Source organism: Eulemur rufifrons, chromosome 23, assembly GCF_041146395.1.
Source record: "Eulemur rufifrons isolate Redbay chromosome 23, OSU_ERuf_1, whole genome shotgun sequence".
NCBI classification, from domain to species: domain Eukaryota; kingdom Metazoa; phylum Chordata; class Mammalia; order Primates; family Lemuridae; genus Eulemur; species Eulemur rufifrons.
Genome location: NC_091005.1, coordinates 11,025,238 through 11,047,849, shown reverse-complemented (window position 1 = coordinate 11,047,849; position 22,612 = coordinate 11,025,238). Strand labels below are relative to the sequence as shown.

At 48.6% G+C, this 22,612-nt stretch overlaps 2 protein-coding genes across 5 annotated transcripts in view; both read right to left on the bottom strand.

Moving 5' to 3' along the window:
* GFOD2 (Gfo/Idh/MocA-like oxidoreductase domain containing 2) overlaps positions 1-11,241 on the bottom strand; it is a 45,409-nt gene extending 34,168 nt beyond the window's left edge. For both annotated transcript variants that reach the window (XM_069456280.1, XM_069456281.1), the window contains exon 1: positions 11,104-11,241. The gene's annotated coding sequence lies outside the window, so the exon portion shown is untranslated. The remainder of the gene's footprint in view (positions 1-11,103) is intronic.
* Positions 11,242-17,977: 6,736 nt separating this feature from the next.
* The window catches only part of RANBP10 (RAN binding protein 10), a 58,608-nt gene continuing 53,973 nt past the window's right edge, over positions 17,978-22,612 (bottom strand). For 2 of the 3 annotated variants that reach the window (XM_069456558.1, XM_069456559.1), the window contains 7 exons: positions 21,529-21,637; positions 21,272-21,420; positions 20,875-21,079; positions 20,022-20,218; positions 19,389-19,534; positions 18,988-19,099; positions 17,978-18,533 (listed from right to left, as the gene is read on the bottom strand). In XM_069456558.1, the coding sequence (XP_069312659.1) occupies positions 18,403-18,533; positions 18,988-19,099; positions 19,389-19,534; positions 20,022-20,218; positions 20,875-21,079; positions 21,272-21,420; positions 21,529-21,637 (1,049 nt within the window). In that variant the 3' untranslated portion in view covers positions 17,978-18,402. The remainder of the gene's footprint in view (positions 18,534-18,987; positions 19,100-19,388; positions 19,535-20,021; positions 20,219-20,874; positions 21,080-21,271; positions 21,421-21,528; positions 21,638-22,612) is intronic. The other variant, XM_069456560.1, reaches the window with a different exon arrangement.

Below are 22,612 nucleotides of genomic sequence, written 5' to 3'. Positions count from 1 at the left end.
ATATAATTCAGAAGGTTCTTGGGATATGTTTACAAATGTAATAAAGAGATTCCTTATGTCATTCGCTGGAGGAGTTTGGTGTAGAATCTGGTTTAATGGTTCAGGAAAAAAAACAAGCATCATAACAGCTCTGCCTGCTGCCTAGGATTAGGAAGATGAGCTGCTGCTCTTAGTCTTTTGCCACAACATGACCTGCTAAGAGACGCCCTCACCCAGAATTGTCTCTCCAACTACCATTCGTCTTCCACATAACATGACCCATGCTTATCAGTCACCTCAGTCCCCTTGTAGTCAAGTTTCCTCCCTCTTACTAGAGAAGCATACTGTATGTCAAGCCTTGCACGATCACAATGACCCAGCCCTTAGGGGCTATGTTCAGTCAAATGCCAACAGACAAATGAAGGGAAGGCAAGTGACAGTGGACCCAAACAAGTGGTAGTGACTCAAACCTAACCAGTTCATAAGGAATCACTGTGGCTGCAGGGAAGCCTCCCTGCCCCCACAGCCAGTCCATCACTACACCCTTTCAATCCCGATGTCTCCCTCCTGGTCCTATTTCCTTTCCTAGCCTTTAAATGCCCCTAGGATAAACCCCAAATTCCTTGATGGGGCTCACAAAGCACCTCTCCAGTGTGGGTAGGGCCCTTCCTCACCTCTCCGTTTCCCTGCTTTCCTCTTTTGTCTGCACTCAGCAGGCTAGCAGCTATCATAGGTCACCCCTTCAGTCCTGTGGTCCATACTGTTTGCTCTGCCTGGAATGATATTTTCTGACTCCCCCGACTAACTCTTCTCAAGAGACTGTCAGGTCTCTACATAAGCACTACTTTGGAGAGGCTGTGCCTCAGCTAGGTTAAGTGATTCTGCTCACAGTTCCCACAGCAGCCTGGGTTTGACTTTCACAGTGCTCATCATACTTCACCGGGCTCACCTATTTAGTGTCTGTCATGATGGCAGGACCTTGCCCGTCTCACATGTTGCTGTGTTGTCACCAGGACAGAGCACAGTACCTGACACCATGTACATGCTTAGTGATGACTGAGGAATGAGCATACCAATGAATGAGTGTGAGAATGAATGAATCAAGAAGTCAAATCAAAGCCCGTGTGGATGCTGTATTAATTAGAAGGCAATGGCTTTTCCTGCCAAATTTCTTCTCTGCCTTTCTGATTTAATAAATGATTAGTTTTAAAATCTTAAGAGTAAAAGCTGAATAATGCCCTAGAACTACTACTATGGAACATCACCCTAGGAGAGAGGTGCCATCACTTAACATCTAGTTGCAAGGAGGTTTACAACATGGAAGCATAATTCTTGAGCCTGGTAAAGGAGATAAAATGAAAAATATAAAGGCCAATTTTAAGATTAAATTTTGTTTTGCAAAAACCAGGAACCTGTTGGGAAGATAGCAGTAATGCATTCCAGGTGGTCTTCAGCAACAGTCATATACCTAGAATTAATTAGGAAACTATCTGACTGTCCCCCAGCCCTTTTTTTTTTTTTTTTTTTTTTGTGACAGGGTCTCATTATGTTGCCCACACTGGAGTGCGGTGGCTATTCATAGGTGTGATCGTAGCACACTGCAGCCTAGAACTCCTGGGCTCAAGCAGTCCTCCCACCTCAGCCTCCCAAGTAGCTGGAACTACAGGATTACAAACTTATACCACTGCGCCTGGTCTCCCAGCCTTTCTTTTGTCCTAGCCCCAGTCTGGAATTGAGCCAATGTGGCAGAGAGGCTGACAACACATAAATAGCAGAGCTGGACCACAAGAGGAAAAACAACCACACCTCATCATCAGAGCCCAGGGAAGAATCAGCAGCAAGCATGCAGCTTCAGAGTACTGGACTGCATGCTCACGGTCAGGGGACTATCTACAGTACAGCTATCACTCCCCACTAACCAACTTAGTGTCTGAGATGGCAACATGAATGCTTTCAAATAGATGTGAAAATGTTTCTTCACCTGCATTTATGTTCTCATTGAAAAATAAAAGCCAAAGTAAAAAAACAGGTATTGAGTTTTACAAATTAGTTATAATAAATGTTTTGATGCCTGGATTTCAAAGATGCAGAAGTTCTATGGAGAAGGTTTAGTTTCCTACGATTTGTTTATTTTAACAGTGACATGGTCACAGATTTCTGCCTTTCCATTGAAAGCAAAAACAAAGGCAGGGCAAAGGAAAGAAATGCTATTTCTGCAGCTCCACAAGCTGACATGGCAGTAAACTGCCACCATGTCATCAGAGAGCAGACCTAGCCCTGGCCAGAGACGCCAGCTGCCAACACCATCCCCCTCTACACGCTGTCCCAGGAGGGACGTTAATAACAGGCCTAATGACCTGTCTTACGAAGCATAACTACCCATGTACAAAAGGGACAGCTAAATCAGGTCATAAAGCAGCAGCAAATTTAGCACCCACAGAAGTGTTTGGATCACTATTAGGTTTAAAAGCTTCAGCTGATCATTACAATAGGAAAAGTACTTATCTACCAGCTATATTACATCTTTATTGTTTTTGAAAATTTGGCAATAACGTTATTTTTTTCCTAATATTGCTTTAACAGTGAGCTCCAGATTGACACCAACCTGAGAATTCCATCCTCAGCTCTACTCTCTCCCTAAGCAATTTTATAGTTAGTTATTCAACTTCACTATGACTTCCATGCAAACACTTCTAACTTCTGATCTCCAGGCCCAACAACTTGCTCCAGCTCTGGCTCTATACTTTTAAGTGTCTACTGGAAATCCCTACTTGAGTGATCTACTAGCCTCTCCAAATCCTAATTCCTCTTTCCCCTCAAACATGAACCTCCTTCTGTGTTCTGTCACCCCTTTAAATGGCACAATGATCACAGTCCTTTCCTCAGTCACTCTCCCTGCACTCCCCTCTTTTTTTTTTTCCAAAGAGACAGGGTCTCACCGTGTCACCAAGGCTGGAGTACAGTGGTGCAATCATAGCTCACTGTAACCTTGAACTGCTGGGCTCAAGTGATCCTCCTGCCTCAGCTACCTAAGCAGCTAGGACTACAGGTGTGCCACCACACCAGACTAATTTTTTAATTTTTTGTAGAGATGAAGTCTCACCATGCTACCCAGGCTGATCTCAAACTCCTCCCGCCTTGGCCTCCCAAAGTGCTGGGATTACAGGTGTGAGCCATTGCACCTGGCACTCCCCCAGTATTTTTAAATGCCACACAAATCAAGCATTACTCCAAGAGTTAGAGCACATAGGAGTAATCCAAACAGGGCCCTGGAGCTTAGAGTTTCCATTTCTTGCTATACCCAAGCTGAATATCAAGAACTGATTTGACTCAGGAACACAGTGAGTGTTCAAAGATCTTTCCCTGTGGCAAGCATATGAACAAAGGCTCTGTCCTTGCCTTTAAACCGCTGAGGTATATCTCCTTTGCTGAAATGAAAATAAAAAAAGATTAAAAATAAATAAATAAAATAAAAATAAATAAATAAATAAATAAACCGCTGAGGTAAAGCACATTTCTCCACAATGGATGTGAAGTAGCCAACCCTAGAGAGAGGTATGCTATATACTCTGGTTTTACCCCAGAAGGTGAGTTTTTAATTATTATGCTAAACATTTTTTTTAATGTGCAAATCTAATTGCCTGAAGTTTTCTTGTGTTTTCCACCTTCCATATGGATACAAATGCTCAGATCCTGAAAAAAAAATGCTATGTCTATGGCAGCAAAAGACACCTTGGGTCACCTTTCTGACTTCCTTCTGGATTTCAGGTAGGACATTCTTAGGGCACCCAGGAGCACAGTGACCCTGACTGGCATTCTCTAACTCTGTGTTACATAGCCTCTGGTCAAATGGGAAGGTTAAGTGACTAGTCAGGTCCAGTGCCCGTCACAAGTATCTCCTATTTGTATGTAGAAACAAAGCTTAGCAGCTGGGCCATGACCATGTTCAGCTGCTAAATTAACAATCTTCTAGCTGCTTAAATGTGAGATGTAAAATAACCTAATCTCAGGCCATTCTTGGCCACAGCGCCCCCTTTTTTTCTTTTGTTAATATGTAGTGAAGGAGGCAGGCTATAAAATACAGGGCATACCCGGGATATGCCTACCTGAAAATAGCCATTCACTTTAGTATTTTAGAATTTTCTGATTGTTATTGTTTAATTGATGTCTTGTCTCCCTATTGAGACTCTAAGCTCTTTCAAGACCAAGCCTGGGTTTTATATAGAGACAGTCCCCAACTTAGGATGGCTCAAATTACTATTTCTCAACTTTACAATGGTGCAAAAGCAATGAGCATTCAGTAGAAACTATACTTCAAATTTTGAATTTTGATCTTTTCCTGGGCTATCCATATGCAGTACTGGGCGGAAGCAGCCAGTGAGCTGCAGCTCTTGGTCACCATGTGATCACAAGTGCAAACAATTGACACTCTACAGTGTACTATGTTGCCAGATGATTTTGCCCCACTGTAAGCTAACATAAGTGTTCTGAGCACATTTAAGGTAGGCTAGATAAGCTATGATGTTTGGTAGGTTAGGTGTATTAAATGTATTTTTGACTTAAGATATTTTCAACTTATGATGGGTTTATGAGCTAATCATAAGTCAAGGAGCATCTATATTACACAGATAACAGGCCCCTGAAAATTCATACTTAAAGGTATTTTAGCAGGGCATGGTGGCTCACTCCTGTAATCCCAGAACTTTGGCAGGCCAAAGCAGGAGGATCGCTTGAGGCCAGGAGTTCAAGACCAGCCTGGGCAACATAGTGAGATCTCATCTTTATAAAAAAATTTAAAAAATTAGCTGGGTGTGGTGCAACCCACCTGTAGTCCCAGCTACTTGGGAGGTTGAGGCAGGAGGATCGTTTGAGCCCAGGAGTTTGAGGTTGCAGTAAGCTATGATCATAGCACTGCACTTCAGCCTGGGCAACAGACTAAGATCCTGTCTCCAAAAAAAAGGTATTATGGTAACATTCCTGTATAATTTGGAAATTACTTAAATACATCTAAATGTTACGTTAGGGGTTTTGGCATTGAAGGAAGGAGAAACACAATAATTTCAAAAGAAAAACCACCAAGACCAGGAGCAAGCCCAGGGGTAGGAGAACTAAAAGAGCCATTTAATTACAATGATTTATTTTGAAAATAACATCAGATAAGAAATACTAAGATACATCATTTTCCCCCATTGCTCCAAAATACAAGTTGTGTACTCTGAGCTCTTGGCAACCAGAAGTATGACTGATCTCTCCACCATCCCCCTTCTCCCTGGCAATCAGAGGATGCCTGGCAGGACAACCGCCCCATTTCACGTGCTCCTAGAGTCATCCCCAGAGGGGCCCCTCAGAGATAATAATCATTTCCTAGAGGAGCCACCATGCTGCAGAAACCACTAACCACATGGAACATCCTATAATATGTTTGCTGTCCATCAACAAGCACCAAAAAAATCCTAAGGGTCAAAACCACCTATGAGAGGCACCAAAGAAATAGTCTTAGAAAGCAGCACAAGATCTAGATAGTCACCTTTCAATTACAACAAGCAAATTTGTTATCTAGGTAATCTCATTACTGTTTGGCTGACACCTGAGTAGGAAACATCAATGCTGCCTAAACCCTGCCATCATTCCCTCGCCCACACACCAATTTTAATAGAATGAGAAGGGGTGAAGGCTCTCAGAAAATGAGTTTAATAACCTCATTTACATCAGCAAGAAACTTTTAGGAGAGTTTATTTTTAAAAATATATACTCAAACAACATTACAGTTATCTTATGTTTTTTTTTTTGCTAAGTTTTTACATTTGTTTGATGTACTTTGATCAAACTGTATTCACAACTTTGTATCCTGAGTTTTTCACTTACTCCTTTGACGTAAGTATTTTTCATGTTATCATATAGTCTTTAGGAGTTATATGACATGTCACTATGAAAGTGGAAAAACTCAAATCATTTTTCCTCTGCTTTCACACCACAACAACACAGAAGACTTCTGTGACAAAATACCTGGGGGTTTCTCCCCACACACCAAGCAAGCAATCAATTCTATAGCACACACCAGCTGGGTGTCCTCCAATTCGATTCCAACACTATGTACCTGGAGATAGCGTCAGATCCCACAGGTTGAGAGCTCAGTCTTCACAAGACTGCTGCCTTACTTCCAATGCCAATTGAAAGCCCCAGGTTGTTTCACCTGTGCTTCTAACTGACCAGCCATAAATTGGGGATCCAAGACCCCCTCCTTGGGTTCAGTTAATTTGCCAGAGCAGCTCACAGAACTCAGGGAAACACTTACATTTACTGGTTTATTATATTACAAAAGATACAGATGAAGACATGCACAAGGCAAGGAATGTGTGAAAGGGTCCCTGGGCACATCACCCTCCAGGAAGCTCCATATGTTCAGCTATCCAGAAGCTCTCTGAACCCAGTCCTTTTTGGGTTTTTATGGAGGTTTCATTATGTAGGCATGACTGACTAAGCCACTGGCCATCAACTTAACCTCCATCCCTCCCTGCCTTCTCCAGAGGTTGGGGGGTGGGAATGGAAGTCCCAACCCTCTAATCACATCTTTGTGTTTCTGGTGACCAGGCCCCATACTAAAGCTACCAAGGGGCTGCCAGCCATCAGTCAACTTGTTAGCATACAAAAAGACATTGCTATGGAGATACCAAGGATTTTAGAAGTTATATGCCAGGAAATGGAGATGAAGACCAAACATATATTTTACAATATCACAGTCACTGACTATAATACAAACCAGCTTTTCATTTCTCTAGTGTTAGACATTTATGTCATTTTCATTTTGTTTTCTGTTAAAAATTATACAGGTTAAGAAATTATGGTCCAGAAGTTACACAATTTACATAAGGTTACCATTCTAAGCAAGATATAACTGTAAAAGTAAATAATAAAGATTTGGGGGTCAGTAATACAGTAAAATCTCAAAGCCAAGTAGAAGTGTTTTGGGTTCCATTTTGGGGTTATCTAATCTCATGAGAAATTGAGGTGACAGTTTAGAGTAGTTTAGTTATCCCAAGCCAAAAAGGAAAACTGAATTCAGTACTCAGTTCCCATTTTTCATAGCCTTCATTCCTAATCCTTCATTACAGAGGACTGATAGAAACATTTTTAGAGAAGTAGCTCTTGGGAATGGCTTTGGGAAGTGGCAGAGAGAGTGAGCTATCCCCCCAGCAGTTGTGAGGCTATCTGGGGTCCAAAAGAGTGTACATTTTATCACTGGCTACCTTGAGAACTGACAGTACCTAGGACAAAGACACTATTTGCAACGCCCTTTCTAAGAGTAGGACCTAAAGAAGTGCTTAAGGATAGGGTTCAAGTGCACTTAAGTAATGTATTATAAGTTGTCTAAGAGGTATTCATTAAAAAAAAAAGATAATGTAAGAATATTCATCTCTTCCCTCTTAACATTTAATCTCTATCTTCTAAGTGCTTACTTCCATCACCATGAGGCAGAAAATGTTCATTTCCTTTGTTTGAAGAGATGGTACTTTAGTGAGTACTTTGTTTTGAGACAGAGTCTCGCTCTGTTGCCGAAGCTAGAGTGCAGTGGTATCAGCCTAGCTCACAGCAACCTCAAACTCCTGGGCTCAAGCAATTCTCCTGCCTCAGCCTCCTGAGTAGCTGGGACTACAGGCATGTGCCACCATGCCCAGCTAATTTTTTCTATATATTTTTAGTTGTCCAGATAATTTCTTTCTATTTTTAGTAGAGACGGGGGGGGGGGGGGGTCTCGCTCTTGCTCAGGCTGGTCTCGAACTCCTGACCTCGAGCAATCCTCCTGCCTCGGCCTCCCAGAGTGCTAGGATTACAGACGTGAGCCATCGCGCCCGGCCATGACCTCATTCTTGACCTAATGTCTAATTTATAAGTGGGTGTTACAGTGCAGAGAAGTCTTATTGCTTTCATGTTTTTCTCAGTGTCTCTTATTCTAACTTTCATAAGCCTAAGCCTATTTCAAGTATCTTCATTCCCACTTTTTAAAACATCTGACATGTATATTTTCAAGTAATTTGGACTTTTAGACTCCAAATTTAAGTTTACTTTTAAGTTTACTAATCCAAAACTGCTACTTTTGGAATGTAAAAAAATAATGTCCCATTACTATACTATATATAAATTCTCAAAAATAGCAAAAATTTCCAATTCAATTTTTTCCTAGATGCTTTCCAATTGTGGATTTGTCCTGGAATCAGATCCCCTACTATAAATATGCACGAGTGACTCTTCAGGCATCAGAAAGGCACCTTTTCCTACTTCTAAGTTAGTGGTCTCCGATTTCTGTTTTCTGAACACTGACCTCTGTACTTCAACTTCACATATCAGATAACACTGCATGCCCATTACATTTCTCTTCTTATGGTCAAACTAGAAATCAGTTCAGTGAAAGCAGATCCTGTTAGCACTACTGGTTTATCTGGTAAGGTTTGCTCAGGATTGGCCTGTTAAATACTGCTGATTACTTTATTACAGGCCAGATTTGATAACTGCCCTCAGCTGCTCCAGAAAACAGAGTGGATGTTAAATAATTATTTGTCAAAGGTTTCACTGTCATAGCAACTAAGAAACACTTTGAAAGTTCTCTCTGTAAGCCCACCCCTCTCCTTCTCGGAAAACAAGTGTACTCCTGATTGAAGAAGCTCAGAAAATGCACACAAATCCATGGGACACACTGTAGCCACATTTAAGCAGTACCTTCTCCAACAGCTCACTCAAAGAAGTATATGCACCTACATTCAAAGCACCTTCCCACACCCCATCGAGTTCTGCAGATGACAATTGGTCTCCTCCATCTTACCTTGATTTTGGCCTACTTGTCTTACTTCCACCTGGGTTAACACTAATGTAATGAGGGTTTCTACACAGAGTACAATGATTTTCATTAAGCCTTTCTTTTTTTTTTTTTGAGACAGAGTCTCACTCTGTTGCCCAGGCTAGAGTGAGTGCCGTGGCGTCAGCCTAGCTCACAGCAACCTCAAACTCCTGAGCTCAAGCGATCCTCCTGTCTCAGCCTCCCAAGTAGCTGGGACTACAGGCATGCGCCACCATGCCCGGCTAATTTTTTCTATATATATTTTTAGCTGTCCATATAATTTCTTTCTATTTTTAGTAGAGGTGGGGTCTCGCTCTTGCTCAGGCTGGTCTCGAACTCCTGAGCTCAAACGATCCGCCCACCTCGGCCTCCCAGAGTGCTAGGATTACAGGCGTGAGCCACCGCGCCCGGCCTCATTAAGCCTTTCTGACAGAACTTGATTAACAGTGCTGATTTTCCCCACAAGATTACATCTGCTTCTGATAATGCCCCATTCTATCTCTTGAGACATTTATATGAAATAATTCCACAGATACAAGAAAAGTCAATAAAATGCCCAGCCACAATATCCATAGTTATGGTCTGGCACTGATTTATGAACCTAAGACAAAGCTTCCTTCCTTAAACTTATTTGACCTATTAACATTATACTTTGAATGCATCTTATCATTCTGGAGGGCAAAAAACCTGCTGCAAAGTCAAATGTAAATTGAAAATTAGTTTTTATCAAGCTATGGACAAATTGACTTTGATGATTAGAATCAGGAATCAGGAACCATCTTTTAAAAAAATCACATTTCTTTTCCTCATACTGCAAAGTTTTAAGTTCTGGGGGCTTCCTGCCCCCCGCCCTCCCCCAAGTGTTGCTAGTTCTACTACTGATGGGTTCTAGTATTACTAAAGAAATCACATATCAATTTCCCTAGCAAATAAAAATAACAGCTTAGACCCAGACCAATGATTATTCCATAGGAAAAGTGGGAAAACCAGGTGGTAAGAGAAAGCTTCTGGCAACAGAATCTTTATCTGTGAAATAAGGATTCTACCTACAGAATTGTTGGCTGAAAATTTCCCTCTCTTCTCCAGGCGGATTCTCTAAATTCCCAGCCCCAAAGCGGTAATTTTTTTCACGTTTTCTGTAAAATGGATGGCCTTAAAAACTCTTTTGTTCTCCGGTGCAGCTTTTCAGTAGGAAATGGGCTTCCTTATCAAGAAAAAGAATCTAGCTTCCCCGGAGACAAAAGACAACTATCTTCTCCAAATCACTCCGTATCACAGTAACTTTTAAGTGTCTTCCTTTTCTAATTTAAACGGGGTTCCCTTCAACTGAAGGGCCATACACTATGGGCTCTTCCTTCAGAGTCCACTGTGCCCCACAGATCACAAAGGTGGATACCTGGCCCCCGTTCTGGACATTTAAAAGGCACCCTCTTTCTTCCTCCTGTGTCTTGCCCTCAGCATGACATAGGATCAATGAACATAAATAAGACGGTTTACAGCCTTCCTTGGTGTCCATTCGATGCCGCTTTAAACTTTTCTATTTCTCGCCCGTGCTTTTCTGTAGTTTGGAAGGTAAAACTATTCGCACGACCATTCCTCATCTCCCCGCCCCCCTCTTCCTCCCTCACCGTTCAAGTGTGGTCAGGCCTTGATGGAATACCTCACCTCACCTTTTGTCTCCACGAGTCCATCTGCTTCCTTCCAGAGCTTAAAAGACAGGCCAGGGCCACCGAGACGTGGCCAGGGGGCATTTGGGGGCTGGCACAGCCACCTGCACCTTCTGGGGCATCCCTTCTCCCACCTGTCACCTGAACACCCGTTTCTTAAATAAAGATTGACCCCCCCCCCCCAGAGTCCCATCTCTTTCTGAAAGGGGATGAAACCAGCTACCCAACGAGCCCTTTGTCTGAGGCTTCCACACCTCTCACATCCTCATCCACAAAGCGTCCGTCCTCACACAGGGGCTCTGCTCGCCACAGGGCAGGGGAGACTAGGTTTCCGCATCTGGTAAAAGGATAGGTTATGTCCCAGGTCCTTCCAGGATCCGAAATTGTACAATTCTACGACCAAACGTGCAGGTCCTATTTCCGAGGCGGAAAGGGCGAACCGCGGGGCGACTCTCGAACTCAGAGCGCGTGCTGGCAGTTAGAACAGGCCCCCTCCAGCCCCGGCTCCGCGAACCCACGCCTCCGACCTCGGGCGCCGGGCCGCTGAGGAGGCCCTGCCGGCGCCCGCCCGCGGCCGCGCCGTGCCCTCCTTCGCCCTCACCCGTCGCCGCGGCCGCCTCTCACCTGGCACGCTGGCATCGCCCGCCCAGCGTCGCACTGGATACCATGGGTCCTGACGGGTCTCGGCGGCCACCAGTTCTCCTTGAGGGAGGCTGGCGGGGATGCGCGGGCACCAGAGTCTAGCGCGCCGCCGCCGGGAACGCGCCGCCTGGTTTCTAAGGAACGAGGGGCCTCTGGAAAGGGAGGGGCGGGACTCCGGAGGGTGGGGGGGAGCACGCATGCTCTGTGACGGGGGTGGGCCCGCGCTGGGAGGGGCCACGGCCGAGAGCTACGCATGCTCGTTCATTGGGGCGGAGCTTAAGTGGCCTGGCTGGGAGGCCCAGGTCGTAGATTTCCGGCGGCAGAGGCTGTGAAGGGAGCGGCGTCCTGTCTTCTGCTTCTTTCTGGCCCGCCAATCGGCCTCAAGAACGAGGAGATTCTGGGAATTCCGGGTTGTCCCGGAATGAAAGAGGGTCTCGTGTTGGACAACGACCTATCTTTATAGAAAGTCAGTTCTCTCGAACTCTTCGGACTTCTAGTTTACTGACTCCTCATGACTTGCTTTTCTGTTTTCTCAGGCGTCTCTGGTTAAGTAACAGTGCTCATCAAGACTGTGACCTCTGGGATGCCGAGGTGGGCGGATCGTTTGAGCTCAGGAGTTCGAGACCAGCCTGAGCAAGAGCGAGACCCCATCTCTACTAAAAATAGAAAGAAATTATATGGACAGCTAAAAATATATATAGAAAAAATTAGCCGGGCATGGTGGCGCATGCCTGTAGTCCCAGCTACTCGGGAGGCTGAGGCAGGAGGATCCTTTGAGCTCAGGAGTTTGAGGTTGCTGTGAGCTAGGCTAACGCCACGGCACTCACTCTAGCCTGGGCAACAGAGTGAGACTCTGTCTCAAAAAAAAAAAAAAAAGACTGTGACCTCAGTTCCCTTGACATCTTTACTGGAGCCTGTGTTCCTCCAAGTAAATACCAGACTGTCCACTAGCATACTGAAACCGGCAGAACTCGGCGTAAAACTGTAGGAAATGTGACTGCGGTTTTTTTCTGCTTCAGGAGCTCCTGCCCCTGCTTGTCTGACTCTCCTGGTGGCTGGATCCCTACTCAGCTGGCATTAGAAGGGTCTCCCAGCTATCATTCCCGAGCAGCCTGTGATGACAGAATATATATCAGCTGACTTGAGGCATGAGGCAGTTCCTACTGAGACCTGCTGGCCAGCGGCAGGGCTATCCCTGCGGAAGAGACAAGACTTCCTACCACTGCTGCCACCTCTTTAAGCACAGAACACTCCCAGAGTGATGACAAATTGTAACCTCTAACCGCCCCCCCTTTTTTTTTTTGTGAGCACCGTTTTCCAGTCTGATCTCTCTCTTCTGATGGGGTTTAACTGTTATAGTATGGAGTGCGAGAAATGACCACCTGGAGACCGAATTGAGCCAAGTTATGAGTCTTTATTAGCTGGCCAGCGACCACCCCCTGCCCTGTTAGGGTACAGGTACAGAGAATGGTGCTGAGCCGAAAAAGCAGGGAGGTTTTATACTATCCTAAGTTAGAGCTACTGCGACTTTAGGCACGGTGGTAGAAACAACGTTATATCATCTTTTGCACAACTGTGGGGTCTGGGACCAGCCTCGGACCCCCGTTTCGGTTACAATCTTTAAGCGAGCAGGTTTACAGAAACAGCACCAATTAAGGAGCATTCTTTCAGGCGTTAAGCAAGCGCAACAAATTTTACGACAGGCAGCTGGAAAGTTTAAACAATTAGTTACAAGTTGATTGCTTTATCTCTGCAGGGTACATCTTTCCAATTACAGACATAGGTCAAGCGGACATCGGTCACCTAGCGAGCAAGCATAAGTTTTCAAGTGGGCCTTTACATAACCCCTTCTTTCTCCCCTGGATCCTGAAGAGCCAGACAGAAAGGAGGCAGAATCAAAGTATGCTTGTGTTTGATCTGTTTCTATCTTAGTCATTGTTCAAAATTCCACTCTTCTAGAGCAGGGTTTCTCAACAGTGGCACTGTCCGTATTTTGGGTCTGATAATTGTTTGTTGGGCAGGGATGGGGACAGGGGTGCTGTCTGCATCATAGGATGTTTAGCAGTATCCCTGGTCTCTACTCACTAGAGGCTGGTAGCTCTTAAACCCCAGTTGTGATTACCAAAAGTATCTCCAGATATTCCCAAATGTCCCCTGGGGGGCAAAATCACTCCCAGTTGAGAACCACTAGTCCAGAGGAAAATAATTAGCTGGTGATGTTCACTAAGAACATCCATGAGCGTTTCCTAATTTATTGGACCACATTAGAGCCCTTTTCCAGGAACCATTCCTCCCTGAGATACAATTATATATGCCTTCCTTCAGGAAACCCCGCCCCTCACTCCAGGGACTTTAAGCTACCACCTGCTCCCTTCTGTGCTCTATATTATTATGTGGTACCATTATCCATCCTGTCAACCAACCAAAGCCTGCATTTGCTTTGACTCTTGCTTCTCCCATCTCTCTCACATTCAGTCACTCATCTTGTGCCAAAATTTATCTCCTGAATATTTCTCAAACCTGCCCTTTTATCTGTGGCCTCCTAGCTGGTTTCTTTGGCTCCAATCTGTTTCCAGTCCCACCTCCAGATGGACAGCAGCATGATCTACTGTATCCCTCCTCTGCATAATACCCTGGTGCCTTGAGGGCAGGGGAGGGAGGAATGGGCACCAGTAAGCATCCTCATGAGGATGGGTGCTCACATGTACTGCGTCTGTGTGCGCCAAGCACTGCTGTAGACATGTTGTAATCCCCCATCGCCATGGAGTAGAAAGATTAACTATATTTTAGGGATGGAGAAACTGAGTCTCAGAGAGGTTAACCTTCCATAGTCACCCAGTTAGTAAACAGAGTTATCTGTGCTAGGATTTTAAGCATGAGCTCTTTCTCCTCAGATTGACAGGCAGGAAGCTAACCTTAACATGCTTTAAAAGAGATAGCTCTGAGAAGCTCTTTGGGTGGATGTATTTGGAATGTTTTTTTTGTTTGTTTTGTTTTTGAGACTGGGTCTCACTCTTTCACCTGGGCTGGAGTTTCGTGGCACCATCACAACTCACTGCAGACTCAAACTCCTGAGCTGAAGTAATCCTCCTGCCTCAGCCTCCTCAGTAGTTGGGACTACAGGTGCACTATCACACCCAGCTAATTTTTAAGTTTTTTGTAGAGATGGGTCTCGCTATGTTGCCCAGGCTGGTCTTTAATTCCTGGCTTCAGGCAATCCTCCTGCCTCAGCCTCCCAGCATGCTGGGATAATAGGCAGGAGCCACTGACCTGGCTGGAATGTGTTCTTAAAAATCTTATTTTTGGGCCAGGCGCAGCGGCTCACGCCTGTAATCCTAGCACCCTGGGAGGCCGAGGCAGGCGGATTGTTTGAGCTCAGGAGTTCAAGACCACCCTGAGCAAGAACGAGACCCCATCTCTACTAAAAATAGAAAGAAATATGGACAGCTAAAAATATATATATATGTGTGTGTGTATATATATATATATATATATAAAGAAAAATTAGCTGGGCATGGTGGCGCATGCCTGTAGTCTCAGCTACTCGGGAGGCTGAGGCAGGATTGCTTGAGCCCAGGAGTTTGAGGTTGCTGTGAGCTAGGCTGACGCCATGGCACTCTAGCGCGGGCAACAGAGTGAGACTTTGTCTCAAAAAAAAAAAAAAAAAAAAAAAATCTTGCTTTTGGGGGGTGGAGGTCTTGTGGCCCATCTTTATGAAGTTGAATTTGCTACTTATTCCTTGTCTAAGATGAAAGCAGTTTCAAGGGAGAGAATTGAGGTTTAAGTGTCTATCCTCTTTGGGGTTGTACAAACACCTAAAGTTTCAAGGGTCCTTGAGAGGAGGCACCAGGGGCCTGGGCATTTGACAAGTGGACTGAGGGCCTAAATCCCCCAGGATAGGATGTGTCGCACAAGGGGTGCTAACGCCAGTATGACTCAAAACAGAGACCAGACACTCATGACTGCTCATGGATGTGTATTTTAATAAAAATAATTCTGTCAAAATACAACAGGAGTTTTTTTCATCTCTCAAGTACAATTTTAATAGGATGTTTTATGTTAGAATTCTCTCTCAACCCTCCCACACCCACAAGTTTCATGCTAATGCCAAGTATCAACTCTCGAGGACAAAGGCAGAACCAGTGTGCACAATGTGGAGGATGTCTGTTTCAGCTGTAGTTACTAATGGAGGAAAACCCGATGCAAAGAGGCAAGTGCCTGAGGCAGCCAGAGGCCATGATCTGGCCGCAGGTCCGGGTGCTTGGGACTGGCGGTCAGGTAGGGCTCTGCTGCCCAGCTGCCACACGGCGCGCATACCTGAGTTGTGAGCAACCAAAGGAACTTTCAGCTCTGACAGTTCTCTGCCGCATCTTCTTTGTGCTTGCTTAAGGGGTGAGAAGGGTGGCCAGGCGGTCCCCACTTCTCTGTCTCGTGGTATCCCTGTTTTGACGGCCTGTACCCAGCCACAGACCTATGTCAGTGGGATTAGGGGGTTCTGGCTTTGAGTGGTCTGCCAGTTTTCGCTCTGGAAGGAGCAACCATTTGGTGCTGCAAGGGGAAGGTGAGTAGGGAAGGCTGCTCCCCCAGGGCTGGACAACCCAACAGAGCCAGGTCTTCACCAGGGCTTGTCCCTGGTGCCTTTCCCACTCCAGGCTCCTGGAAGCAGGCTGGTAGGACTGGATGTATGTAAAGGGCTCCTCCAGATGGCAGGCAAGCCTGGACTATGAGCAAGAGAGTGGGCTCAGCAGTCTGGTTTTGGCCCTCTCCACGGCTTGTGGGGCAAAGGCTTATGTCCCAAAGGTGAGCTGTCCAACTGGGACAGAGAGCCCCTCTGGAGAGGAACAGTAAACAACTTGGACTCAGCTGAAACAGTGAGATAAGGCACAGAAAATGGGGAGGTGGCCATAGGTACCGAGTGCGAGCCAGGCACACACCCAACCCCACGCAGCACACAGCTGTCCTGAGGGCCCCTCTTGGGCCCTCTCTCAGCCACTCCACAACTCAAGCCCAGGCACCCATCCTCATCCCTGACACACCCCTGAAGATACCATCTACTCACGACACTGCCGGAGGCCACACAAGCCCAAGCCCTCATGGGGCTCATCCGCTCTTCAGCTTCAGGACTAAATACTGCGGCCCAACCCACAGGGATAAGGTTAGTTCCACCTCTGCCACCAATTTGCTATGTGACTTTGGCCAAGTCACTTAATCTCCTGGGCCTGTTCCCTTATCTGTAAAAGGAGAGGATTGATGGAAGAGAGGTTCTCCGAACCCCATTCCAGCTGTAAAAGCCTCTGGTTTTAGTTCCTAATCCTGCTAGGCTCTGACCATTTTTAACAGCCTGATGTTTCCAAACTCTGGGTTTGGGACCTAGGTATTCCCAGCCTGGCACAGGATGAATTTTCTTTACAGACAGGACAACACCTCCCAACAGGCCATGATCTATGGGCTGCCAGCTGGGGCCCTGGCAGGGACCAAGAAAAAGCAGCAGCTATAGGATCATCTCCCAAGGAAGAACTCTGGGAAAGCACAGGGCCATCACCAGCAGGCGGTCCAGCTCAATCACTTTTCTTTTGTCCAGCTGTGGTGAGGCCTGATGGGCACTGAATATCTGAGGCCACACCAACCATTTCCCTGGGCGCTAACACAGAGCTTGCCCAGCCCAGACTCAGGCTGGGACTGGAAGATCCACTTCTGGCCTTGCCATGGCTGACCCTACACTTTGCAGGGGGGCTGCTTGTGCTCGCCCTCATGCTGTGAGGCAGCCACGGAAACCCCAGCCCCTCCTGGTGCTCCTCTGCATAGGCTTCCTCCCTTTCCTCCTCCAGGGCAGCCAGTCCTCTCCACAGACGGCCCACCCACGTCCTGGCAGCCATCTCAGCCCTTCCTCTCCTGATTCCCTAGTGGTGGCAGGACCATCCATTTTTGTTCTATCAGCTGTGAAGATCCATCTGAAACAGCTGGTAGGGCATTTGTAAAGCTCATGGGGTCCCATCCTCTGGCCAGCAAATACTCCTGACAGTCTTTTCTAGCAGTGGCTGGGGCCCACCTGCAGGGAGCTGCCTGGCACAGTGGCAGCAAAACCTGGCCTAGGGGGCCAAGGGTTCCATCCACTCCATGGACCAGCAGCCCAAGAAACTGCCTCCACAAGGTACCGGCTTCTCAACAGAAAGCATCGATTCGCTCAGAGCTGTGCAGAGATGGTGAAGATCCAAGCAGGAAGAAAGGAGCCCCTTTCCCAGGGGCCTCTGTCCTGGGAATGGAGTCTTCTTCCCGGCAGCTTGACCCACAGCGGTTGAAGGCAGGTAGTTTCCAGGCAATCAATTTAGAGTAAATGAATTATTTGGCCATCTTAACAAGGGAAGGCAGGGTAGTGAAAAGGGAAGAGAGGGGAGCAAGACAGGCAGTGAGAGGTGGGGTAGAGTGGCAGATAGTGTGCTGGCCAAGAACCCTCTACTCCCTTGCTCTGTTGTGTAGCCCAGGGCCAACTTGTCACTTCTCTAGACCCTCAGCCCTGCAGTTCTCTGTTCAGAACAGCTCCCAGGAGCCTAGGGACCCACACCTCTTCGGTTGCTGCAAAATCAGCTTAGCCTGATCCTGCCCACTAAGTGGCCCCCCAAAGCCTATTCGGCTTCCCTTGGCTGCAGCTGGGCCTGTGGCTCAACAAAGGGGGAGCCTAAAATAAACAAATCACTTGGCTGAGGTAACAGAGATGATTCTTTTTTAATGAGTTGGACTCAAATAAAAACATGGTGTCTGGACAGCCTCACCCAAGAGGTGCTGGACCACTAACACTACGATAAATACTGTGTCTTCTTTTTTTTTTTAATATATATATATTTATATATATAATCTCATTTGTTTTTTACTTATGAAAATAATAAGCTATTACCAACTTGGATAGGCTTCATCACTAAATTAGCAGAAACCAGCTCAGCACAAACTCTCCAGAGATAAATACTGGTGGCTCAGTCAGGAGAAAGAAAAGATTAAAAAACCTCAACCCCTCCTCAAAACAAAACTCCCCTTTCAAAGTAGAAGGCGCTACATGAGAGTAACCAGCCAATACTGTGTCATAGGCCGCTGCACGTGAAAGGGAGAGAGAGACTGAGGGTGGGGGGAAAAGGAAGGAAGGGAGGGAGGGGACAAAGGGAAAAGGCCAGGCAGGAGTGGACTCTGCCCATGGCTTCCAGGTCCCTGTGCCCAGGTGCCTACGGAGGACAGGGCTGTTCCAGCGCTGGGGCCAGTGGATGGCCAGGCGGGGCCAGCCAGCACGGTCAGCTAGTGCAAGTAGTCGTCAACTCTGGCAAAGGAGCAAGATCCCAGGCCTGCTCGGGCCATGAGCCGTAGACATTCAGACGCCTGGCCCAGGGCGAGCATCAGAGGTGGCTGCTTTGGCAGGTTCTGAGACTCTGTTGAGGAGAGACAGGCCTGGTCACTGCCCTGCCTAGGGAATGGGCCCAGGCCAAAGTTCCCTTGAGGGTGGAAGGTAGGGGGAGTGACAGAATCTCTTGAAACAGAGTGTTCAGTATCTCTGTGTGAATGTGTCCCAGCCATCAGGCCATGGCCCTGCAGTCATGCCAGGAACTGGAGGACCCTAGCCTTCTTTAGAGCTATGGACTGGCCTGGGCCCAGAGTCATGGCCTAGGACCCACTGTGATCTAGCCAGCCAACTCAGCTGGGCAGAGGAAGGTCAGGGTTTAGGTTTAGCTACGGGAGTCCAAGAGTCCTATGAACCACCAGAGAGGGCCTGTGCAGAAGTTGCTGCCCCAGTTTGGACAAACATCAGTTCCTTCCAGGGAGAAAGGGGAGGGCACAACCCCAGGTACTCATGGGCTAGCTGCTGCTTTTGTTAGATCTACTCACCTAAAATGGCGCTGTTGAGGGCAGCGCACACAGGTTCCCTCTGGATGGGGTCGAGCTGCTGGCCAACTGGGCAGCTCCAGGGGTCTGAGTACGCCAGCAGGCTGAAGGCATCCTAAAGCATAGGGTGATTTTGAGAGGATTGTGGCACACATCACACAGGCCCTGTGGCTCCAGAAGGGGGCAGGGCCCTGCACATACCTGGAATGTATGGTCGGGTGGGGTTGTGCCCTCCCCCAAACAATGGAGAGGTGGGGTACACCCAGATGCCCCACTTCCCATCACAGACTTAACTGAAGCCCACTCTGTCCTGTTGCTGCTGCCTTCTAGACCCTCCCAGAGCCACCCTGCCCCTAGCCCCAAATGGGGGCCTGCTCTGCACAAGGGCCTGGCTCGTCCTGTACCTGCAGCATCTCCGTGTGGGCCGAATTCTTGCCATACTCCTGGCCCAACTGCTCGCTCAGTGCCTGCAACTCACGGCCAAACAGGATAATCCTTTCTGTGGCAGCCTGGTTTCCCCCGCAGAGCTGCCGCCGAGCATGCCCATCATCTGCACCCAGGGCCCCGTGGAGAACATGTTAGGAAGGGTGGGGAGAGATGGGCAGGATTGGAGTGGGAGGAAGGACCCCAGATGGGCTGCAGCTTCTGCCGAGGGCAGCGAGGGCAGATGGGGCAGCCAGAGCAGAGGAGCTCTTGGGCCACCCAGCACAGTCTCAGGGTCAGGCCGGATGGGGACGCTTTCCCGCTTCCCACCCTGCACAGATGCTCAGTGCTCATTAGAGCAGCCATACTCTCATATTCCCTCCAGCCTCAAACGCAGGGGCCCTGGTCTTGGCAGCAGGCCTGGGCCTTACACGTTTGGAACCACCTCAAGGGCCCATCACAGTTGGCTAAGGAGGTGGTGGACCAGGTCTGGCTAGAGCTTCTCAAGTTGCCAAAGCCTGCCCACCCAGCCCCCTCCCAGGGGAAGAGGGCGCCTGGACTGCACATCGCCTTCTCAGGGGATATGCTGGGTCATGCTAGGGCATGGCCCTTACCCATGCTGGACTCATCCGTCTGCAGGTCCTCATGCTTGTAGGCACCATTGACGATGCGTGTGGACATGCTTTCCAGCACACCATTGGGGTAATGCTCTGCCTCCATCTCCATCTCACTGTCGCTGCGGAGAAAGGTTGAGGTGGGAGTTAGCCAAGGGGATGTGGTTGGAGCAGCCTGGTTTGGGCCTCCATTCAGGCTTTAGCCCTGGGCTGCTGTGGGTAAACCAAGGGCCCCAAGGAGTATGAAAGGACAGCCCGAGCTTCCCAGGTTCCAACACCTGGCTCCTACTGTGACACCAGCTATCCCTAGGGGCCTGCCAGATTCCCACTCTTGTCCAAATGCTGCCTCTGTGACTCTCCCTTCCCTGCCCCTCCCCTGAGTTGACACAGCTTTTCTACATGTCCCCCTCATCCCCCATGACTGGGCCTCATGTGGCCTTGGCTGGAAGCATGTCTGGGGACTGCTGAAAGCTACCTGGAGCTGCAGCCTGCAGCCTAGGTCCCCTGCCTGCCCACCCTGGCTACCCACAAGCCAGACCCAGTGAAGGCTCCTTCAGTATAGACCCTGGGGGTTCTGACACGCCCAGCCTCCTTGGAGTAAGAGGACTCCTTGGAGGAGACCACATTCTCAGCCTGGCGGTATCAGCACCTCTGGAGAAAGCCAGGGCCAAGGAAAGTGGCAGCTATATCATGGGAATGGCCAGAAGCCAGAACCAATGCCTGGCCTGGTGGGCCAAGAGCTAGTACCCCGGGCACAGACCTGAGATGGAAGTGGGGGTGAAGGGCAGGACACTCAAAGGGCAACTGGCAAGGGCAGAAAGCAGAGCAGGCGGAAGCAAAGCAGGACAGGCACCTGGTCTCCTGGTTACTGGTACTGCTGTGGGGCTGGGACTTGGTAGAGTCTGTTGAGTTGGATTCGGAGTAATTGACGGAGGACGGGGAGGAGGAAGACGAGGAGGATGAGGACGAGGATGAGGAGCTGGGTGCGGGGTATTTACTGTGGTTCTGTTTACTCTTGGTGGATGTGATGCCATTGCTACAGCTGGGACTGTCTGCTCCTAGAAGCCAGGGGACAGTCAGAAGAGGAGGGGCAGCTTGCCATCAAGCAGGGCCCCAGGAATAACCACAGTGATGCCATTTCCCTTCCCCCAAATCCAGCAGCGAGCCCTGAGCCCAGCTCAGGGGTGGGCATAGGGGGTGGTCTCTCCTCTCCACACCAGTCTTCCCGAGCCCTCTGGAGAGCAGCTGACCTGTGCTGTGCATGTGGGAACTACTGGGGCCGTGGCGGGGACTGAGGCTGGGGGAGCCAGGGTAGCTGTCCTGGGACTTGGGGCTTCGGGAGCTCAAGCTGCGGACCTCACTGTCAGTCCCATTCACCATCTCCACAAACTGTCGGCACCTGCAGAGGGAGCAGAGTGGCAATGCTCTGGGCGTGGCCCGTGGTGACGTTCCCACCACAGGCCGAGAGGGGCTGGGCTCTGGGGGACCTCGGGGTGCTGAGACTCACTTGAGCATGAAGAGCAGGTTGGGGTTGTGTTCCAGTAGCCCTGGGTAGAAGTGCTGGGTGGTCTCGATGGCCTCGCCCACGCGGCCCTCCAGCACCAGCTTCTGAATCTCTGTGGGGAGCAAGAACATGGCAGTGAGAGAGGACTGCAGACCTCCCTCAGAGCCACACGGCTGGGACATGCCAGTCTCGGAGTGGGGACCAGCCAAGAGTCAGATGGGCTGGCTCAGAGTGCCCTGCCAGCTTGAGATGCTCACAGCAGAGGCCGAAGAAAGAACCTGGCCGCCCAGCCCCACAACAGACCCTGGTTTCTGCCAAGTGTCCTCAAGAATAAGAGGGGAAAACAGAGGAAGGACTCTCAGCCCAGAGGCAGGAGGGTGAGTTTGGAGGCCTGCTGCTGTGGGCTACGGGTCGCCAGGGACCTGGGGGCAGGGAGGGGCCCTGGCTGCGGGAACATGAATCTGGGGATGGGCACCCAGGCAGCTTGGTAGCCTGAGGGTCTCCTCTTCAGACAGACTTCTCGCTTTCCAGGTCTCACAGAGGAGTGGCAATGGGAGCGTACTGGCTCTGGGCCAGGGCCCAAGGTGTGGCAGTCTTCAGGGGCTACAGCACGCTCCCTTCTGGGAAAGGAGGCCATCCTCCTCACACCGGCACCTCTGACGTCGACACCTCTCAGGCCATCAGCATCTTGCTGTTGCCTTCTCGCTCTTTCCTTGGGGCCTGGTGCATCTTCTGGGAGTGACTTCAGGGTCTGAGGCTCTCTCATTCGTAGATCCCAAGTCTGGGATCCCTTTCCATCTGTCTGGCTGAGCGCAGCTTCTCTGGGAGACACAGACACATGCACATACACAGAGACGACAGGCTCAGAGAGACGCAGCCACTCACACACACACCCGCTCGCCCTCACTCTCCTTCTCCTTGCTGGGCTCTTTCTTCTTTCTTAACATCCCTCCTTCCATGAAAGAATCCCCAAACACACGGTACACAGGCCAGTATCAACACTGGGAGAGCTCCCTTTGGCCAAGGAAGGACTCTATGCTGTCTGCAAAGGCAGGACTAGAGGTGGGGAGCAGAGAGGAGCCAGCAC